The 23320-nt window shown below is 32.4% G+C and overlaps 1 protein-coding gene across 1 annotated transcript; it reads left to right on the forward strand.

Annotated features, from left to right (window-relative positions):
- Positions 1 to 3586: 3586 nt before the first annotated feature.
- Positions 3587 to 17973, forward strand: LOC141670780 (alpha-mannosidase At3g26720-like). The gene is made up of 29 exons (XM_074476778.1): positions 3587 to 4012; positions 4248 to 4331; positions 4451 to 4539; positions 4641 to 4815; positions 4971 to 5090; positions 5238 to 5321; positions 5422 to 5493; positions 6620 to 6733; positions 6835 to 6935; positions 7015 to 7108; positions 7195 to 7362; positions 7562 to 7651; positions 8511 to 8576; positions 8671 to 8727; positions 10969 to 11188; positions 11288 to 11427; positions 11730 to 11798; positions 11925 to 11984; positions 12088 to 12159; positions 12331 to 12378; positions 12450 to 12569; positions 12759 to 12824; positions 14329 to 14441; positions 14572 to 14656; positions 16218 to 16328; positions 16411 to 16506; positions 16620 to 16667; positions 17513 to 17581; positions 17659 to 17973. Exons 1-29 carry the CDS (start codon positions 3785 to 3787, stop codon positions 17872 to 17874), a joined length of 3075 nt encoding a protein of 1024 aa, XP_074332879.1. The 5' UTR covers positions 3587 to 3784; the 3' UTR covers positions 17875 to 17973.
- The last annotated feature ends 5347 nt before the right edge of the window (positions 17974 to 23320 follow it).

Genomic DNA, 23320 nt, shown 5'->3' on the forward strand with positions numbered 1-23320 from the left:
GTAGTGTTTTAAATTCGTAATTATATTGTGATTCCCGTAATCCTCGACGATTCGTAAATATGGTCGTTTTTCAAAGTTCGTTTTCTTTGAAAACTAATAGCGTTTACATACACTCATTTGGTACGTATAATCATAATATCAACTCTGAAACTCATTTTCTCATGCACTACATAGTGTGGGCTAAAAAGTTTTCCCCGTCCGTCAGGGTTACTATTCATTAAACATTTTACAAGGTCTCCAAAATTCGAGTTATTACAGTATTAATGCAGCACGACAACGTAATTGCGTATACTTCTAGACAACTGAAACCTCATGAACAAAAATATCCGACGCACGGTCTGGAATTAGCCGCCATCATGTTCGTGTTGAAACTTTTGAGACATTATCTTTATGGCGAGAAATGTAAAATTTACACGGATCATAAGAGTCTGAAATACATTTTTACGCAGAAAGAACTCAACATGAGACAACGGCGTTGGTTGGAGCTAATCAAAGACTACGACGTGTCAATCAATTAGCATCCAGGTAAAGCAAATGTTGTAGCAGATACACTAAGTCGAAACGAAAGATTGAATATATTGACATCCTCAGAAGAATTGATCAGAGAGTTTGATAAATTGGAAATTGAAATTCGTATTCCAGAAAAATCCACTGAAATGAACTATGCAATGACATTCCAGCCAGAATTATTGGAAAAGATTAGGAGATGCCCAGAGGAAGTAATGAATCAGGATGATGATAGATTGACAGGAGAAGAAAATAAAATCCAGAAAGATGACAAAGGAATTTTACGATTTTTCTCGAGAATCTGGATATCCAATATACTAGAATTAAAAGAAGAAATTTTGTGAGATGCTCACAATTCCAGATATTCAATTCATCCCGGGAGCACGAAGATGTACAGAGATTTGAAGAAAAATTTTTGGTGGCCAGACATGAAGAAAGAAATAGCGGAATGGGTCAGTAAATGTTATACGTGTGAACGAGTCAAGGTAGAGCATCAACGTCCAAGCGGATTATTACAACCACTGGATATTCCAGAATGGAAAAGGGAACAGTTAGCAATGGATTTCGTAGTAGGACTTCTAAGAATCAGAGCAAACCATGATGCTATTTGGGTCATTATCGACGGACTAACCAAGTCAACACATTTTCTTTCAATTAATAAAAGGTTTTCACTCGATAAATTGGTACATTTGTATCTCAAGGAGATTGTAATGCGACATGGAGTTCCTGTATCCATTGTATTTGATCGAGATCAACATTTGTGACATGGAGTTAAATGATATAAATCAACATTTTTCACTCAAAAGTTAAAGTAATAAAAAATAGAATTTGATAAAAGAAGAGAATATAACTTATCTAATAAGAATTTAAATTTGCACTGATATAGTTACATAGCATGGTGATAGTGACATGAAATTTGTGAGTAAGACCTAAGGGGTTCGATCTTATTTGATACACCAATTCTACTTAATATTTTTAACAAAAATTGTGTAAGAATGACATTTCTATAATTTTTTAATACAAAAAGACAAAATCGCGATTTCACAACCATTAAAATGGTCTTTTTACCCTTAATTGCTATATAATATATAGTAAGAGAAGATTTTTCAAAATATTGGTCAAATCTCAATTGGAAATTATTGGAAGCTAAAATACTAAATTATATAAATTTAAGATATTTTGTTGAAAACATAACATTTAAGTATTGTTTCTTATCTTAAAAGTGAGTTTAAAGTAAAAGAAACAAAATGCTTTAAAACAGCATAAAAACCCATAATGTCTTGATATCATATGTAGTGCATGTTTGGCATCATCTTATTTCTATCATTTATGGCTAAATGCTCGTTTTAAATTTGGGTGCTCTGTTTGGCTGATTCAGGGCAATGATCATTTTTTAAGATATATGATGAAAATCAGGAAGTACGTCTAACGGTACAATCTTTTTTTTCAGCCCATTTTATCACTTTGACCTCCTCTACCATTTCTTTCCTCTGTTTTCACTTTGTTGGTTATTTCCTTCCTTTTTTCCCTTAAAATTAATTAATTTTATACATTAAAAATTTGCCTATTTTCTATTATGATTTTTTGTTGAAATTAATTAAAAAATTTGTGTTAATTTACTCATCAATAATATGACACTTATTCTTACAAGGTACTAAACGTTTTAACTGATAATTTATTAGTAATAATATTATTTTTAATAAAGGATTGAAAATCGAAAATCCTTAAATCACAAATTTTAATGTCTCGTCTATTATAATATACTAACTTACACCCGTGTGATGCACGAGTTCTCATTAATATTTATATATTTATTATAAATAATAAAACAAAAATTTAATATAAATAATTAAATACTAAAGTAATAATTATAAAATATTTGAATAAAATTTGTTATTGAGAGGATTCGAACCTGAAAACTTATTCGTATCTTTATAAATACTAATATAAATATTTTTTGTTTGAGAGATTCGAACCTGAGATCTGGAGTGTTGTATTATTTTAATATCAAGATTTAACGGTTCTAATTATTTGATAAGAAGATACGACGGTCGTGAGAGTGAATAACCAAAAAGGGAGGTTGAACTAAATTATATATTATTCCGGTTATTATAGTTTAGTATAGATTATAGATTACTTAAGTATCAAATAAATATTTAAATATTCTTTTTTTAGATTTCGTCATTTTAATTTTATAGTAATGTATTAAATTATTATTTTAAACTATTATTTAAAAAAACAATTATAATTTATAAGTTATGATTTACCAAACACATTAACAACTTATAAGTAATATTATCCAAACGCATATATAATTTATAATTTACAAAATTCATATCTCTTATAAGACACTTTTCAACTTTAAATTATAGGTTACATTTTTTTAAGATATCTCAAACGGGCCCGTAATAGCGTATAAACTCTTAGTTAAAACTATGACCAACTTTTTCAAGAAGTTCAAATTTTTGGAATTTATTAATGGCTGCAATAAAATTGTATAAATAAATTTAAAATTATAATTATCCCATTGAAATATATTACAGACTCAATAAAATTAACATAATTGTTATTTTAATTGATTATTTAAGCTAATAATATTGAATATATCCATAAATTTCCCTAAATTACTATTTGAGATTATTTTTTTCAAATGATAATATTTTGGACATTTTGTTCCAGAATTATTGTATTTAGTGCATTTTTTTTACCACTTTGGCAACAGAAAAAACCATCAAAGAACAACTGTATTTCCTCTCGAAAAGGAAAGAGATATATTACATTTTGTTGACGCTACAATCATATATTTGGCACTTTAATTATTCGGAAAAACCAAATACAATCATACTACCATCTTATTGTTTGTTGAGTAAAGTAAACTACACTCTTCAAAAGTTTGTGTGTAAGCACTAGAGTATTTGATTAATCTGAAAATTGTCCCATCTATTCCAAGTAGATTATGAGGTTATCCTTGTCATTTTCTTTGAGATAAAATATCAGAACATCGAATACTAAATAAATGAACTGGTGGAAAATGGGATAATGAATAATAATAACCAAAGTTTGGATAAGAACGTTAAACAATAATAATATACTCCTACTTAGCACCAGTTTAAAAGTAGTTGAAATTGGGGGCAAACTGAACAAAACATCTGAAACTCCAACTTACTTTAACACCAGTTTCTCGTGTTTGATCCATTACACAACCATCAGAATTAGATATACAATGTTTTAACTTAAGTTGCACACACATATATATATATATATATAATTAAAATCAATGGAGGTTTTCAAGGGTTTTGAGTTGAAATGTTCCCCATTTTTCTTCATCTTATTGTTTTGTTGTTGTTGTTGTGTTGGTGTGGATTCAAAGTACATAGCTTACAACACTTCACAGGGAATAGTTGGTGGTAAAATCAATGTTCATTTGGTTCCTCACTCTCATGATGATGTTGGCTGGTTGAAGACCGTTGATCAGTACTATTTTGGTGGCAATAATTCCATCCGGGTAACTTTTACATCCCTTTATGGAAGCTCGTGATCGGCCGTCTGAACAATTGTTCTGCACTTTTCAAATTTCGCATTGCTCTAATACTGTTCTCTGTTGTTTCATATTTGGATGAGATCATTTTGCACTGCTGTCCATTTCAGTTGTACAATTTCATAGTTTGTAGGCTAAATAAAAAATTCCAAGAGACACCTCTCGGTTTCTTAATGGTTGTGTTGCTTTCGGTAATTGGCAGGGAGCTTGTGTTCAGAATGTATTGGATTCTGTTATTCAAGCACTTTTGGATGATAAGAATCGCAAGTTTATCTATGTTGAAATGGTAATTTCCTATCTGCTCTTCATCTTTTTTACTGTGTATTAATGGTAATGGTAGATTATATAGCTTACAAGTAAATGTGAATTACCAGTGTGGATCTTTCATAATTGGTCTACTTTCAGGCCTTCTTTCAGCGGTGGTGGAGACAGCAGAGTCCAGCACTTAAGAAGAAAGTCAAGGACCTTGTCAATTCTGGTCAACTGGAGTTCATGTACAACTATATAATAATTGCAATTTTCAATTTCACCATTTTTTATTGTAAAATTTGTAACGTAATATTCTTCTATTTTCTGTTTTATACTTTTAAACTAGAAATGGGGGCATGTGTATGCATGATGAGGCAACACCACATTACATTGATCTGATTGATCAAACTACTATGGGACATTTGTTCATCAAGGATGAATTTGGTCAAACACCTAGAGTTGGTTGGCAGATTGATCCTTTCGGACATTCTGCTGTTCAAGCTTACTTGTTAGGTGCAGAGGTACTCCATTTCATATTTAGTCTCTTCAGTTGACCTCTGATTTAATATTTTTTGACATTTAGACGCGGTAAAAGAATCTTGAAAACCACATCACTTTTATTTTATTCTGCAGCATAAGAGTTTATGACACCACTTAATGGAATATTCTGTTGCAGCTGGGATTCGACTCTCTCTATTTTGCTAGAATTGATTACCAAGACAGAGCTAAGCGGAAAGATGATAAATCCCTTGAGTTCGTATGGCGGGGCTCCAGGTCTCTTGGCTCATCTTCACAGGTACCTATTTTCACTTTAATAAGCTTAACAGTGGTTAGGATCTAGTTCTTTTGTTAGTAGAACATGATTATGGTCTTGGGTTCACAAAATTTAAAAAAGCAATAAAGATAAAAAGGCCCTCTTATTAATCATATCGATTATGTGCAGATATTTACTGGTATATTTCCCAGGCACTACGATCCACCTGATGGTTTTACATTTGAAATAAATGACGTGTCTCCACCTATTCAGGTGAGCTTACAAGTGAAAAGTTAAACTAATGTGTTTTGGCATTGTATTTCCTGATCTTAAACATTGCAGATGTTATTGCTGATAATTTTTCTTTTAACAGGATGATGTTCTTTTGTTTGACTACAATGTTGAAGAGCGAGTCAATGATTTTGTAGCTGCTGCATTGGCTCAGGTAATTTCTAGCTTATTGAAACATTTTTTAATTTTATCTTATGTTCATCTTTTATTTTCCTCATCTGACCTGTAAACGTCGCTATTTCTCTTTAAGTCATCATAGATCAATGTTATTTTCCTAGACGATAAGTTATGTAAGGAATTATGCTGAGTTGGTGCTTGAAAGGCTTAAAGGAAAAAGTTCTAGTTTAATGTTTTTTTTATTATATTTAAGATTTGTGGGTAGTGGTCGTTTCCTAATTATATTGTTACTTGTAAAAAGCGGGAATTGGACTTAATCGGTAGAGATACCGTCTAGGAATTGACCAGGTAATCGTAGATTAATGTAATCGGGATGATTAGTCGGACCATTAATCGAAATTAATTTGATATCAATTTCTATTTATAATAATTATTATATATACAATTATTTTTATTATTTTGGTTATGCATATATAAATACCACATATTTATATAACTATATTTATAAATAAATTATGATCGGAATAAATAAAATTTGTAAAGATGTAGCTTTTGAATTGGGGATCAATTTGTGAGTAAAAATTAGGAGAGTTCGTGATATATCACTAATTTTTTTATTTTTTATTCAAATTATACTTTCTAAGTTTTCATATATATATATATATAATATATATATATATTTCTATATATTGTACCTTCATTTAACAATCAGGGCCGATTTTTTATCGGTTTATACGATTTTTGGCCGATTAATCTGATTTTCACTGATTCTTGACCGTTTTCATAAAAAACGTTTATTGACCCGATTTAAGCATAATCGAGCCAATTTGTCACTGTCTATATTGGCGTTAATCCCGACAAGTCACCAATTCTTTTTGTCACAAATTGTAAAAGCAAACTCTCTCTCTTAAATTTAATAATAAAAGCAAACTATCTCTCTTAAATTTTTTAATCTCTCTCTCTGATAACCTATGACTGCAGACTGCCTTGATCATTTTAAGATTTTCCAAAACTTTGTCAAGATGTTCTCTTTTTCTATACTGAAAATTATTCATAGTGCTACAGAGTTACTACTTGGAGATTCACATACATATGTCCATTGTACCTATTTCCCTCAAAAAAAATATGTACATTGTACTAATATGTCTGTCTGGTCTTTTTAGGCTAATGTTACCAGGACAAACCACTTAATGTGGGCCATGGGAACAGATTTTCGATATCAGTATGCAGTTTCATGGTTTAGACAAATGGACAAGTTTATTCATTATGTTAACATGGTATATTCGTGTTTATCAAATTTCCAATGGTTTGAAATCTTTTTATCTTTGTTACAGTCATCCATTGTTATTGATATTTATAATGTGCTGATGTTTAACAGGATGGCCGTGTTAATGCTATGTATTCTACCCCGTCAATTTACACTGATGCAAAGTATGCGGCAGAAGAGACATGGCCTGTTAAAACGGGTGATTTCTTTCCGTGAGTATAATGTTTTTACTTGCTATGAATAACCAAGTACTTTTTTCCAAAAATGACAGATTTAAACAACCTTGTTCAGGTATGCAGATCAAGAAAATGCATATTGGACAGGTTACTTTACGAGTAGGCCGGCTTTAAAAGGTTATGTTAGAATGATGAGTTCCTACTATCTGGTAAGGTCCTTAAGAGTTTTTACACGATAAATGATCTTATGTTTGTATTCCCTTCATCAGCTGTCAATATTTTCCCCAAAATTTAGGCAGCAAGGCAGTTGGAATACTTCATGGGCAGGACTGGTTCAGGTCCAAACACAGATATATTGGGTGATGCATTAGCACTTGCTCAACACCACGATGCAGTTAGTGGTACTGAAAGGCAACATGTAGCTGCTGATTATGCATTGCGAATTTCGATGGGCTATGCGAAGGTGCAACTGATTTATTTATTGACATTATGGACAGAACCAATGAACCACCTTTTGTCTGACCTTCACTACACCAGCACATGATTCTACAATGTTACTGTTTGCATTATGGAATGACACAAAAGGACGGTGGCGAACTGGGTGCCTCTTCATGGTTGTCTATCTGATACATTTAATGTTTTAATAAATTTATGTCATGCAGGCCGAAGAGGTTGTTGTCTCATCTCTAGCTTCACTAACGGATTCAAGATTAAATTCTAGTCGTGACGGTTTGAGCACCAAGTTCCAGCAGGCAATACATTCTTACTGGCATTATATGATTTATCCAACATTATCTGATTTATCCTGCTAATGTACTTATTAGTGTCCCTATCATGCGTTTTCCGTTAATGCCTGTGTCCTTGTCGAGTGCTAAAGCAGATTTTCACTGATTCAAGATGTGTCTCATCTTTTTATATTGTCTGGATGATTATGCACAACTCAAACAAGACCACAACCCTTTATCTTGTGATAATAAATACTGCCTGGTTTTCAGATTGCAAGATAACTCTATGTCTAAATCTGTTGTTCGTGTAGTATGCAGTGCATATGTCCCATTCAAAGAATCATTGAAACTTGTTGGCTTTCTTAAATTAATAACTTACCTTGTGAAATTATAGTAAACTCACATATTATGACATTTTTTTACTTTTGTAGTACTTCATGGATCATATTTTATCTCATAACCTCTAATAGCAATATTTGAACTTACTCTTTATTTGAAATATTCGGTCAGCAGTAGACCACCACAACTGTATTTGTCTCTATACTGATGCTTTGAAGATGAAGCATATTTCTTGTGTTCCTTCAGAGTTATTTTTGTTCAGTCAGCAAGAAAGTTCCCGATGTGAAAGAGGAAGAAAATACAATTTTGTATTCATTAAAATTTTTTTTTTTGAAAGTGTAGTCAAAGACTCAAAGCCATCATTTAGTGTCAACATTTTTTTTCCTCTTTGCATAGTAAAGAATAAATTTGTTATTTATATATATGCATATTCCATTTTATATATCTATATTTTGTTTACCGGTACTTCTTTTGTCATTTTTTTATCAGTTCTCTGTTGTAAAAGAAAATTGTTCTTTAGTCTAAACTGTCAATCTTTTCTCTCCAGTGTCCACTTCTCAATATAAGTTACTGCCCTCCGTCAGAGAATCTGCTGGCTAATGGAAAAGGCTTGGTACGAATAAAGTTCCTTCTCCTTGTACATTTCTTTAAAGATTAGTTTTGAAATTATTTCAGGTTCATCAATCATCTTTTCCTCTCCTTATTAGGTTGTTATCGTCTATAACCCATTAGGATGGAAGAGGGAGGAAGTTGTTCGAATACCTGTAAGTTATCACTTTTTCCCCATCACTAATGTTCTATATATTATATATAAATTGTTTAACGCCGTTCCTTTTCTAAAAACATCAATCAATATCAATCTAGGAGCAGAGAGGCAGATGCTTAAAAACTATTCTGTTTCAAGTTTTTTTCTTACATCTTTTAAAATAGTTATGTTTAATTTATATATATAGGCAGCAATGTTATTAATACAAAAGTTTACAACAAGAACAGTGGAAAGGGAAACAATAGCCCCAAATGAGTTGGTAAAAAAAATACATGAATGTTTCTGGAAACAGAATTTAAATAAAATTTATATGAAGTAATTAATGAAATCATGAATCCGCCCTTTAACTACTTATTACTGGAAAATGAAAAGTATAAACCGCGTAATGGCCTGCTTGATGGTGTTTTCTTATCTCCCTTCCCTTTTAGTGTAGTAGGCGAACCATTATATTTTATAATATTTGCAAGAAAGCAAGTTATGGAATTTCAACAGATAAAACTGACTGACTTGCAATCTGCCTGACGATTTTATCCTTTTACGAGTTCTTGGCCATTATAGATATTAGAAGATTACTTAATTTCTTTAAAAATATTGTCCGATCCTAGCATAAATCTTCATAAAAGTTCTTTTCGCCTCCTGCATGTTAAGCGAAATTTCTTTGGGGTCGGGGGGGGGGGGTTATATTTTTGGAACCTTTATTGCGTGTCACTGAAAAAGGACTTGCATGCTGTAGACTTCTCTCAAAGAAATAATAGTTAAAACTTGTTAAATATAAATGTAGATGGTGTCCCCGCTCCCCGGTAGCACATTGATTTAATATAGGCGAGCTTAAACACTGTTTTTTGGAATTTTAGGAAGTTATTAGATAGATGAGTTTTGAAGAAAAATTAATTTATATGCATAGAAAACCAGAGACATTTATATAAAGTAAATTCGAATTTCATTTGCTTGCTGACTAAACATGGTGGTTCGGGTGTTGGTAATTTGAACTATAGGAATATCTCATTACATGGGAAGTTGAATAAATCTGGAGAATTTTTATAGAAATTATCTACGAATTGGTCTTCAAAATATAAAGCTTTCTGGAGATTGTATATATATTATAAAAAAAAAACTGTGGTATATATTATTAAATAAGTTTATTATTTTTTCTGCTTTATGTTCTTTGATAAATTAAGAATTAGGAACATGTGTTACTTATTACAGTAGAACCTCTATATAATAATACTCTATATAGAAATAACCACTTATTGTAATAAAATATTGCAATCCCAATTTGGACAGTTCTAATTATAGTATTGTAAATATTCTCTTCATTTTCTTTATTCCCAACCAAATGTACCATTACAAGCCAGCAGGATAAGTACCAAGTGTTATCGTATCTCCATTTGAGTGACTATCAGCATGTTAGGAGCTTTTATATTCATTCAATATCAATACCAAACTGATGTGATCATCATAAAAATTTACATGCATATCTTCATATATTGGAAAACGGCCCGTTAATACGTACCAGATTGTTCGACAACCCACACAGGATGATCCAAAAGAACTAGCACCCTTAGTATTTATTAGTTGTAAACTTGTGCTTATAAAAGCCTTAAAAGGAGTGTTACACATGATTAATCTATTACAGAATATAAAAGATTAGAATAAACTCAATTAGACCCGTAGATTAAATTATAAGCTAATTAATGTATTACATTGCAGCTTTATGTTTTTCTGTGTATGTATTGTGATTCTATCTTTCCAAACTAAGATTAAATTTATTTTAGCATCATTCATCTCTAGTTCTCCATATGAATGGCTGTATCTGGCCTCTCTGTCATTTCTATATGCTTAATAAGATTACTACTATGGTACTACTTATATTATATTTAATATTACTTTTATGTGCATGGAACTTACATCTGAGTCTGAATATCCGAGTCTTGTACTAACACTACTCTGCTGCAACTTATGAGAAGATTTTTTGGAATTTCCGCTCCATTATTACTTTGAGACATGAATTAGAGTTTCTGCTTGTTTCATCTTCATCCAATATGCAAGACACAGAACTGATGCTTTACTAAAACCTAATTTATATAGTGTGAATAACCAAGTTAACAAATGTGTAAGAAACATTAATGACCTGAATATATTGCCATTAGTTATTTGAAGTGCAACATATTGTGGGCAAAGACCTTGTTGAGGTGCACGAACAAGTCTTGTAAACTTGTGCTTATTATATTTCGTACAGGTTTCCTCCAAGGAAGTAGTTGTTCAGGATTCTGCTGGAAGAGAAATTGTTTCACAGCTTCTTCCTCTGACCAATTATTCGTTGAACACCAGAAATTATCATGTTAAAGCATACTTGGGTGTATCTCCTAATAACACCCCAAGCTACTGGCTTGTCTTTTCAGTAGTTGTACCACCACTTGGTTTCAGTACTTATATCATTTCAACAGCAAATAAAACAGGTTATTACATTGGCATCGTCAGCTCTGTTTTAGAGGCTTGAAAGCAATAATTGTGGGGGTATGAGCTAAACTTTACTTTTTCTTTCCTGACAAATACAGGTGCTAGTGTAACAATGTCATCAATATCCAGGCCTGAAGGAGGCCTTGATAATTTAGTCGAAATTGGCCAAGGAAATCTGAAGCTACATTACAGTACAAAAGAGGGAAAAGTTATTCAGTACAGTAACAGCAGAAATTTGGTATTGTGTGCATTCAATATTTTTTTCTTTACAATATTTTTATGTTGTATTGTTGGAAGTTGACTCACTAAATAAGCTTTGAAATGAATAAGCATTGTAAATCAGATAGTTTATTTTACCTTTCCAGTTGAAAGAGTTCTTATTCCTTTTGCAAGTATATATATCATGACTTTGGAAATCCCACACTGACTCGGAAGGGTCGTAGTTGTAATACAGATCTTCCAATTCTTAAGAAAAGTAAATTATAAAGAGAAGGATTGGCGCCATTGCCATGCGGTGTTAATGTTTGCTTCATCTTTTAGGTAAGGACGGCTGCTGAACAGACATACAGTTATTATTCAGGGTATGAAGGATTTGATAGAGTTTATCAGGTAATAAATTTTCTTGTGTTGATCGTGTTGCATTGTGTAAGTATATATACAGCTGTTATGTAAGAAGTTTTGCAGTTATTTTGGTCCAATTGAACCCTATTTCATACCTTTTTTAAATGACTGCAGGCCTCTGGGGCATATGTCTTTCGCCCAAATAATACATATCTAATTAAACCTGAAGGCAAGGTACATCAATGTGTAATGTGTTTGACTTTCTTTTTTCCGTGATTATTTAATAGTTCAATATAAATTTAATATTAGAGGAAAATATAAAAATTCCTTGTTGCAGGTTTCTCTTACTGTTATGAAGGGTCCAATGGTAGATGAAATACACCAACAGATCAATGCTTGGATATATCAGGTACTTCATTAGGCTTATCTTTCCTGTAAGTTTTTGTTAGTCGTACTTCTTTTTTATATATTAACTCCTAATACTAATTTGATTTATTTCTTTAGTAAATAACATGTAATTACATCCTTTTTTATTTGCAATTGTCTGCTCCTTAATGTCCAGAAACTCAATTTGCATCAGGTCACGAGAGTATACAAGGGAGCGGAACATGTGGAAGTGGAATATAATGTGAGTTAATGCTAAATTATGGTTCCTAAATAACTAAAGTAACTTTTTTCTATTTCTATTTTTTGATGTAGATTGGACCTATTCCCGTGGATGATACAATGGGTAAAGAAATAACAGCTCAAATTTCCACAGCCTTGAAGACAAATAGAACCTTTTACACTGATTCAAATGGGAGGGACTTCATAAGAAGGGTATGCCAGCCACTGTTTTCTACGTTCTACCCATTATTGTACTTATTATATGTGGTAATAAGGCAAACATGTTACCTCAATTTTGGTGGCAAGATGAAGCTACCTGAAGGCTTGTTAAATGCGTAACCTCTATTATTGATTTCTTGTTATCCATCTCCCCAAAATATAAAATTGTGTTGCTTGTGTCAGGTTCGAGATTACAGAGAAGATTGGGACCTGCAAGTCCACCAACCAATTGCCGGAAACTATTACCCTGTATGCTTTCCGTCTACCATATGGCTGGTGTTAGTAGCATTTTTCTAATGGCAGCATGTTCCTACCCTGCCCTTTGACCTTATAGTTTACACATTATTTTCATACTCCCTGGTCTGAAAGTAAGAGAGTCCACTGGTCTAACTAAATGTACTAACTAGGGTCGTTGCATATATCAAGGTTTTAAACTTTTTCTTTTATCTATTATTCGCAACAAATTCAACAAATCTTTGACGATGCAATAGTCATCATATAAATTGAGTTAAAGTTCAAAGTGGTCACTGAAGTGAAATGCACATATCAAAAAACTACTCAAGTTATCAGGGAGTCATTTGCACCACTCTAGTTAAGAGTAATGACTGCTCCGTGAGTCAGCCTCGTTGACTTGGCGGGAACGAGGCTGACTAACGGGGCTGTCATGACTCTCAACTAGAGGCTGTAAATCAGTCCCAATAAATAGAGTGATTTCATTAATATGTGGCTTTCACTTGAATGACCACTTTGAGATTTATTCCATGTATTAGAAGCATTTACAGTAAAACATATTGAAAAATGTTGGGTTAATTGTATAGAAATCACTCATCGTGTCCAAATGTATCAAGTGAGTCACTCATTGCAAAAGTGACTCAGCTTAGTAGCTACTTTGAAAACTTGAATCAAGGAGACCATCTGTCAAGGCTAAATTTATACAAATTTTTAAATTTTCTGTGACCAAGTTGATACAAAATTTCTCTTTAGTGACTGAGTTGAGTCACTTTTGCAATGAGGAACTCACTTGATATATTTGGACCCAACGAGTGATAGATATAGTATCCAATAAAACCGGATTTGATAATTAACCCTAAAAAAAATTACTGATTTGATAATATAAGAAACTATCTATGATTAATTCTACACTTGATCTATCATGTTATGACTATATTCAAACAAAATATAGATATAATCTAGTAACTGAGTATATGAATTACCATATAATATTGTGTAATCATAATCATATCACCTTATTTTATGTATTTTTTGCTAAATGATCATATCACCTTTTAAATGAACAAAAATAACAGTCTTTTTAGACTTATTATGTAGTCAAAATATAATTTAATCCATGGCCTAATAATCCAATCAGGAAGGGAATAAAATTGACAAAAGTGAAACTACTGGTCAAATCCAGCGCACCCCAGCTCTGATTATACTTGAATGTGATTGTACCCGGTGAAATGTCAAGGTCATAGATTATTTAAGTTCTCAATTTTTTAGGTAATGGTGACTGCTGTTTGACAATTTGGGACGATTAATATTTTTACTTGAAACACATAAAAACCTATATGCTTAACACTATTTTATATTATGGGTTTAAAGTTTTACAAACTTGATACACAGATCTATCTGTCTGTCTTGTAAAATGGAAGAGGAATGTGCCCTAATTTTGTTATATGTTGTTTGTGTGAGAAAATATTCCTTATTTTTTGTTACCACATTGACTCTTTCTTCATGTGTTCTTGTTCTTTAGATAAATCTTGGGATGTATGTCAAGGATGAGAAGATGGAACTTTCGGTGTTGGTAGATCGTGCAGTGGGTGGGGCCAGTTTGGTAGATGGTCAAATAGAGTTGATGCTCCATAGGTTTGTTTTGCTTGTTCCTGCCTCTTATTTCTGAACTATATCTATTTACTTTTGATTTTTTTTCTATTTTCCATTGAGTTACTACTACGACGGAATGTAGTTTTTAAATAGTTATCTTTCAATAACACAGGAGGCTCCTTTTCGATGATTCTAGAGGAGTTGGTGAGGTATTGAATGAAGAAGTTTGTGTCCTCAAAGAATGCAAAGGCTTGATGGTTAGTGTACTGTACTAATTGAGGTCATTGTGCATGTGAGATACACTTATGTGTTCTATCAAAGTGGTGCTTTGGTTAGTGTAATGCTTCTTCGGCCAACTATATAGGACTAGATTTTAATTTGTTGCTTTGTCATGTGGTCAGATATTTAGTTGGTATGTATCCTCTTTCTGATTTCTGAAAATTGGTGACACGGGGACCTTGCCCTATTTATGGACATGGGTACAGATACAAGACATAATTTATTAATATATAGCTACCTTAGATATTATATTATACCAAGAACTAAACATGTTTCCATGCAAATTTCAAATGGTTTTCCCTTAAACGTATAGTATTGGTTTTTTATTATCAATACACGTCTTTGCATTAAAACCAAGCTCCGAATATCTTCTGCTCTTCTGCTTCTTCTTTTTTTTGGCACTAGTTGCTCATCTCATATGTGGTTCCAGTTGGTCAAAGTGTCCAAATTTCAGTCAAAGCGCACAAAGTGAATGTCGCATCTGAGGTTCCAACACTTACGGTAGCCAAAACCGAAAAATGTACAAGTAACCTTGTTCATGAAAATTATGTCCTTGACATTTTGCTACTGAAATTTTGGAACTGTGCCCCAATTACATTAAAGCTTTCCTGCTTTACAATAAAGATTCTTTCTTTAAACTATCTTGTGCATGCCACCTTATCTCAAGCTGGCTTATCAGAATAAAAAATATATATCGAGTTAGAAAAATGAAACGGGAACTGTTGGGAGCAATACTTTACTATCTACCCCCGTAATTGTGCACAACATCAATAACCCTAATTATATTTGATAGAGGCCATAAGCCTATACACACACCCCCCACACACATATATTTACATATATTATATGTCCGTATTATTAGAATAGCGGTTGTGTGCTTGCTTTACTTAGATATTTAGCCATTCTATTTCACTAATTTTGTATATCGGCTGAACGTCATGTCTAACATAATTGTAGTTCGCAGCGTATCATCACAAACCAGTACTATAAATCCTCTTTGAGTTACCATGAGTTAAAAAGAGAGACTATGGCTTGATTTTTTAAAAAGAAAAATTCAGTTGTTTAGAAGGAAAAAAATTGCAGTGAAAGCTAACTGTCATGTCTATTGCAATTTTATTGGATGACATTAATTAACAAAAGTTACCTTTCCCTGCACCCCCTTCTTTCGATTAGGGTTAAACAATGAAAACGGAAGGGATTCCGCCAATTCAAAAACAAATTTGGGTTGTTTAAAGGATTTCCATATTTCCGAGTTGGGATTTCTCTTGTGGCGTCTTCCAGTGGACCTATATCGGTTGAGTGCATATTTGGTTTCTTTTCTAGTTTTCTGCAGATGCTGCTGTTCTCCCTAGGTCTTGGATTATTAACTTCATAACTTGATTTCCTTGAGAGAAATAAAAGATATGAAGTTTGCATTGCGTTATAATTGAACAGTTATTTTCATGATTACAAAACTGCTGGTGTACCATTATTTGGTTGTGGTGGTTTGCTTATCAGTTCGGTACTGCTTGTCTGAAATTTTGACTCAACAATCTGCAGGTTAAAGGAATATTTTATATCAGAATTGACCCTCTTGGAGAAGGGGCCAAGTGGCGTCGCACATTTGGCCAAGAGATATATTCTCCACTTCTTTTAGCATTTGCAGAACAGGTAGGAGGATAAATGTTCTTAAAGTTGACCCTGTAAGTGAGGCTACAAGACTTGTGTGATCATGTTTGTTGTTCCTTTCCAGGACGATAGTAACTGGATGAGTACCCATGTACCAACTTTTTCAGCTGTCGATTCCTCCTATAGCTTACCTAAGAATATTGCTGTAGTAACTCTTCAGGTATGTAGGCAAGTAGGGAGTATGCAAATACTGTTACCAGGCGAGGATGTAGACAAACATATGAGTTTAGTCGGTGCAGTTAACTGGAGTCTCTTATTGTTTGATGGTTGCAGGAACTTAATAGTGGGATAGTGCTTCTCCGTTTAGCTCATTTATACGAGGTTTTAAATTCTTTCGTTGTTCTCTTAGTTCCTTACTAATAGCTTTTAGTAGTAATTCATAGCTGAAGTTTTAAACAATTTTTGTATCTGCTAAGATAATGTGGGACTGGTAATGTCACATGTGTGTCCATGTGTGTTGTGTTAGTCGGGCTGGATGTTACAGAATCCTCTACTATGTTATTCGGACTAGGCTGGAAGTGTTAAAAATGATACTAAGTGTCGGACATGGTAGATCTTTTTGAATATTTTGCATATTTTTGGCTGAATATTAGGTGTTCTGCATATCTGTTTCTGATTGTCAAGTGGCTAGCTCGGTCCTCGGGTTGAAATAAAAGGACTAGGTAACATGGCTCCTCTAGAAGCTGTTTTTTATACTCGGGTTGAAATAGAAGGACTAGGTAACACAACTCAGGTTAAAGTCACATGATATAATCGTATTAATAGGATCTGCCATAATTTAGATCTTTAGACAACCAGTACTAAGTTTTATATGAGATTGATAAGTGCTTCTTGGGGTTATGGCATCATATATATTGTGGCGAAATAGGCTCCGTAATTTTATTAATTATATTAAGAACTTACACTTTGTATCATACATATGTGTGGTGTTGTACTTCCTAAATTTTTTGCCATATGTTTCTTGTTATATGTTGGACCTAGTTTGAAAAGTTCTGTGCCAGCCACTTTGTTATAGCACCTGTATATAGATTATAGGTTCGCTACAAAAAACCTTTGTTGTGATATAAATTTATTGACCGCCCACAATTTCTTGTATCCAATATGCTGCTATTATATTCCTTGAACTTGTGTAACTGGATGCTTATGCGGGTCTGTTTTATATTAAGAGTGGAGAAGATAAAGACTATTCTGTAATGGCAAGTGTGGAACTGAAGAAGCTGTTCAGTGGAAAGAAGGTAAACTCTGTCACACCACAATTCCTGATATATATCTTTTAAGACAGTGTTTAACATCATTGTTATATTCCTTTCAGATAATCAAGGTGGTAGAGATGAACTTATCTGGTAATCAAGAAAGAGCTGAGATGGAGAAAAAAAGACTAGTTTGGAAAGTAGAAGGCAAGACAGAGGAAAACAAGATCTTAAGGGGAGGACCCATTGATCCAAAAAGACTTGTTGTGGAACTAGCGCCCATGGAAATCCGGACTTTTTTTATTACTGTAAATAACCTTAAAATGTTTGGTTCTTGAATTAATCATAAAGTTTGTTGCATGCAGCCTGCAACTCTTAGCTGCACGGTTTAGTTTGTAGCATCAAGCTCCTGAACTAATCAAAGTTCTCTTTATCTATATTGCAAGTCTAGTTGTGTTGTGCAATTAAGAATTACACTTGATACTTCCAGGCTATGTTTTTTTCGGGGAATTTATTGTACTGTAACTTCTTAAATTATTGAACCCGTGTTTATTTTGTAAAGTGGCAAATGGAAAGAGTTTATGGATTAATAAGAGTTGAAACCAAGTACAGTACGGGATTAAGAAAATGCAATGTGAGCTACGAGCACTATTATTTGTAGCACCATCAAATGGATAATTCGGATACGAATCTGCCTATATCCGTATCTGAATTCGAATTCAAAGATTTATATCCGTATTCGAATCCGTAAATATTTAAAGAATAATATCTGAATCCGAATCCGACGGATACTATGCGGATAGTGATAATATCCGAATCCGATTTTCAATCAGATTTTTTATTTTGTATTAAAAATTAAATTTTTTTTGAAAACAATTGAAAAAATATAGTAAAAATTAAAAATTCATTTTTAAAATTAAAATAAGAGATAAAGTGATTTAATCATATTTTAATTTTTCAAAAAAAAAATTTAATTTTTATTTAAAATATAATCTTTATCTTTAAATTGTTTAACTCAAATGATTTTATTTTCTATATGTCTATAAAATTTGTATAAGTATAATATTTAATATATATATGTGTGTACACACATAAACACACTATAAATTTAATATAATATATTTTTAAATTATTTAAATATTTAAATAAAAAATATATTTATTCGGATATTATCGGATACGGATATGCCTATATCCGTATCCGTATCCGTAATCGTCGGATTCGAATACGGATAACATCCGTTTTATTCCGGATACGGAAAATATCCGTTTTATTTCGAATACGAATGCAGATTTTTCGGACGAATATCGGATTTTTCGAATTTTTTTGACAGCCCTAATTATTTGTATTATTATAAGGGTTTGTTTAGTGTGTGTTCATGGGCACATCCTAAGCACTAAAACTTATAAAGTTTAGAGTATTTTGATTGGTGTATTTGTCATAAATACAGCGAGTCCATCGTCATTAAAAAATATTGGCCAGTTAAAACAAGATAAATTTATAAAAATTTGTGATTAATATGTGCACATAACCCACATTAGAAAAATCATTATTATAAAAAGGTAAAAGTCTTGTAGTATTAATAACTCTTAGCTTTTCACCTTACCCTCGTTAGTGGATGGATAACTGGATAAAATTTTTGGCCTCTCACTCCCGTTGTAGTTAATGTATACTTTGGCTATAAAGAGCCATAGATGCAATAGTATTGATATATAAAATATGGCTTAAATATCAAAGTTGTCACTCAACTGAATACCATATATCAGTTTCATCATCAAACTTAACGGGGTATCATTTGAATCACTAAAGTCATAATAAATATCAAATGAATACCTCAAAATAGGTGCTCGAGAATGAAAAATTATTTTATGGAGTTTTATACGTGTTTCTTGAATCCTATTACAACCAAATGAAAAGTTATGAATTCCTATTATTTTAGATGATCTAGTGAGATTTTTAAAAATTTATCTACTAATTATTTTTATTTAAATCAAAAAATATAACTATAAAATTAAAAATAAATAGTAGATCAATTTTTAAAAATCTCACTATATTATCAAAAATACTAGAATTCATACATTTTCATTTGGTTATAATAGAATTCAAGAAAAATATATAGAACTCTATAAAAATAATTTTTAATTCCCGAGCACCTATATTGAAGTATCCGTTCGATATTTATTATGACTTTAGTGATTCAAATGATATCCCGATAAATTTAATGATCAAATTGATATATGGCCTTGAGTTAAGTGACCACTTTGATATTTAACCCTATGAAATATAAATGTATGATTTGGCTATATAAAGCCCTAGATGTAACATTACTGATACATACATGAAATGAAATCTTAACTTAAGCCATAAATGCTCTTAAGTCTTAAGAGCATCTCTCACAAATTTTCTACATCAATTTTTAAGTCAAAATTTGAAGACAATGCACCAAAAACTTACTCCAACAAGCTTTCAAATTCTCTTCAAAATTTGAAGAGCCAATATTTTCTATGTAGGAGTCTCTCATCTCTCATCTCTCCTCTCTTTATTTTTAATTAATATATATCACTTTTCTCAATTTTAATTTATACATATATTATTTAGAAATTAGATTAAAAATAGATAAAGATGAATTTGAGAAGGATTGTTGGAGTGAAATATATATTTGTATCTTAAATTATTAAAAACTCATTTGATAATAATTTTTATGAGTATAATAATACCAGGTGACTGTTGGTGTTGCTCTGAGTTCTCTTATTTACTCTATTTTCAGCACTATAGCGCCATAAATAAGGAAAACGTGCAGCAAGAGAGTTTAAACTACAAGTTGCAGGATTTTATGGTTAATAAAATATATAAACTTTTCAAGCACAAGGATTACTTATACATCTCTAAAGAGTATACTGAAAACTTTAAATAAATTCTACTATTAAAGATTGATAACCGTATGAGTGCTCCTGTATTCATGTGCCGCAATTTGTTTATTTGTTATATCGTACTAACTTCACAATACGTGCAATTTTTATTAATATATTTATTTTATTTAAAATTATAATATTTTTATTAATATAAATATTTTTTATTGGTGAGATTCGAAGCCGAATCGTAGATGGTATATAAATATTAATATAAATATTTGTTGTTGGTGGATTTCGAACCTGGGAGTTTTAATAGGGTATAAATAATAATATAATTATTTGATATTGGCGGAATTCGAATTTGAGAGTTTGAGCCCCGTTCTAGTTATATATATATATATAAGGTCTTACTCCAATGAGAACCCCACTATTGTGAGATATGAGATCTAATCCTATCGATGCATTTAGATGCATCTTATTCATCTCTCACCTTCATTTAATAATTAATATTTAAAAATTTAAAAAATGCACCATCTTCTTTTCAATTCAACCACCCATTAACCACCATCACCTATGATGTCCATCATTTCCGGCCACCACCAACTCCGGCGACCACCAGAAAATCACCACCGTCAAACATAAAATCACCACCGTTAAACCAAATATTACCACCGGAAAACAGAAATTGCCAACATCCGGTCACTGCCTCCGATCAAGATCAACAAATCACCAACGTTTTACGAAAATCACTACTCAATTAACATTAAAAATTATCAAAATTTGAAGTAAAAATAACCACAAGCACCATACTGCCACTACTTTCATTCACCACATTCAACCTCTGCCTCCCCTCACCAACACCGACCATCAAACATCATACCAAGATCACCAAAAAAAGGACGCAAGTCATCACCAGATTTCTATGAAAATCACTAACGATATTAGGTAGCAAATCAGAAAATTGCATAGATAGGAGCAGTCATTTATAAGAGAGAGAAAGTGAGAGGGCGGAAATGAGCGGCGGGGCGGGGCGGTGACGCCGAACTGGGACGATAATGACAGCATCTTTAAAGTTGAAATGTATGTATGTACATATTAATGTACGAGAAAGAGAGAAAGATTTGGGGGAGATGAGGGGAGAGAGAGAGGTGGAAATAACATGTCAGGTGGTTGGGTGGCGGCGGAGCTAGAGCGAAGGCGTCGGGGGTGGGGGCTGGTCTGGTGGGGTGGTTGTGTGAAGCTTGATAAAATTTCTTATGACCTAGGGGTTGCAAGTCAGCCGCTCAATCTAGATTGAAAGTAATTACTTAAAACGTGTGGCAGAGATTAGATCTCAGTTCTTATATTAGTGGGTGTTCTCATTTGAACAACTCCATATATATATATATATATTAAGTATATATATCACTCATTGTTCATACTAGTTTAAACCAGTGCATGCACGGACTTATCTAATATAATATTATATTCTAAATCTAAATTAAGTTAAAAAATTTATGACGTGTAATTTATTTATTAAAAAAATTATATGATATAATTTAATAATAATTATATAAGATGACAATTAAAGACTCCATGGAGATCAACGACAATTGAGAACTAAGTTTGTTGATTTCTATTAAAATGTGTAGAACAAGATTAGAAAATAAAGAGATGCACAAATCTTATATATACACTAGTCGACTAAGGAATGACAGTTTTCATTCGTCTAACTGAATTTGTCACAGTATGTAAGGTGTTGTTTGGGTGAATCTTAACGCTAATTTTCTATTAAGTAAATTCAATTCTATACTCTGGATAAGTTGACCGGTCTGATTTGCTCCTTGGACAAAAAATATATCAATCGAGTTGCTTGCTGAATCTGATATACTATAGAGCTGGTGATGATCCCGGTGCTATACTAGTACCAGAACCAGCGTCATTATCCTCCCCACAAGTTGAGAACATAAGTGGAAACTTAAGTCCCAACTTGAAAGAACATAACCACTGAGGTACCTTTCCAAAACCCTTGGTAAGAATATTAGAACTATTATCTTTGGTGGAAATTTGAGAAATACTGATTAAACCATACTTGAATTTTATCCCGAATAAAATGACAATCTATCTCGATATGTTTGGTACATGCATAATAAATATGATTAGCAGTAAGATCGACAATAGACTTGTTGTCACGCAACAAAGGAACACGACTGTTAACATGAACCCCGAAATCAAATAAAAGATTCTTTAGCCGTAAGACTTAACAAGAGGCATAGCTAAAGCCATGTATTCAGCTTTAGCTGAGCTACGAGAGGTTAGAGATTGCGTCTTAGAACGTTAAGATTTAGCCGCATTATAAAGAAGAAAACAATACCCTCCAACGGATCTACGATCATTAGGATCTGCACCCCAGTCACTATCACTAAAATCATGGAGATGTAAATCCTTTTCAGATGGGAAGAACAAACCATGTTGAGAAATCAGTTTTAAGTACCTTAAAACCTGTGTTACTCCATTCATATGTGCCTCCCCAGGAGCATGAATAAACTGACTCAATAACTGAACATAAAATGATATATATGGCCGAGAAGAGGTAAGATATAACAATTTACTGACAAGAGCCCTATAGACAGAAGGATCAGGTAACAATGGACCAGATTTAGTACTGTCATACAATTTCATATGTGGATTAAGTGGAACTGAAAGAGTTTTACACTGTTCCATTCCAGCAGAAGCAAGTAGATCGGTAATGAACTTGTGCTGACCAAGAAACAATCCTTGATTATTTATGTTTATCGCAAGACCCAAGCAATATTTAACAGATCCTAAATTCTTGATACTAAACTTTTGATCCAAAAGAGTCTTTAAAGATAAAATGAGATTGTAATCGTCGTTAGGTAACAAAATATCATCAACGTACACTGCCACAACAATAAAACCATTATTTGTACTG

Source organism: Apium graveolens, chromosome 7 (genome assembly GCF_009905375.1).
Source record: "Apium graveolens cultivar Ventura chromosome 7, ASM990537v1, whole genome shotgun sequence".
NCBI lineage: Eukaryota > Viridiplantae > Streptophyta > Magnoliopsida > Apiales > Apiaceae > Apium > Apium graveolens.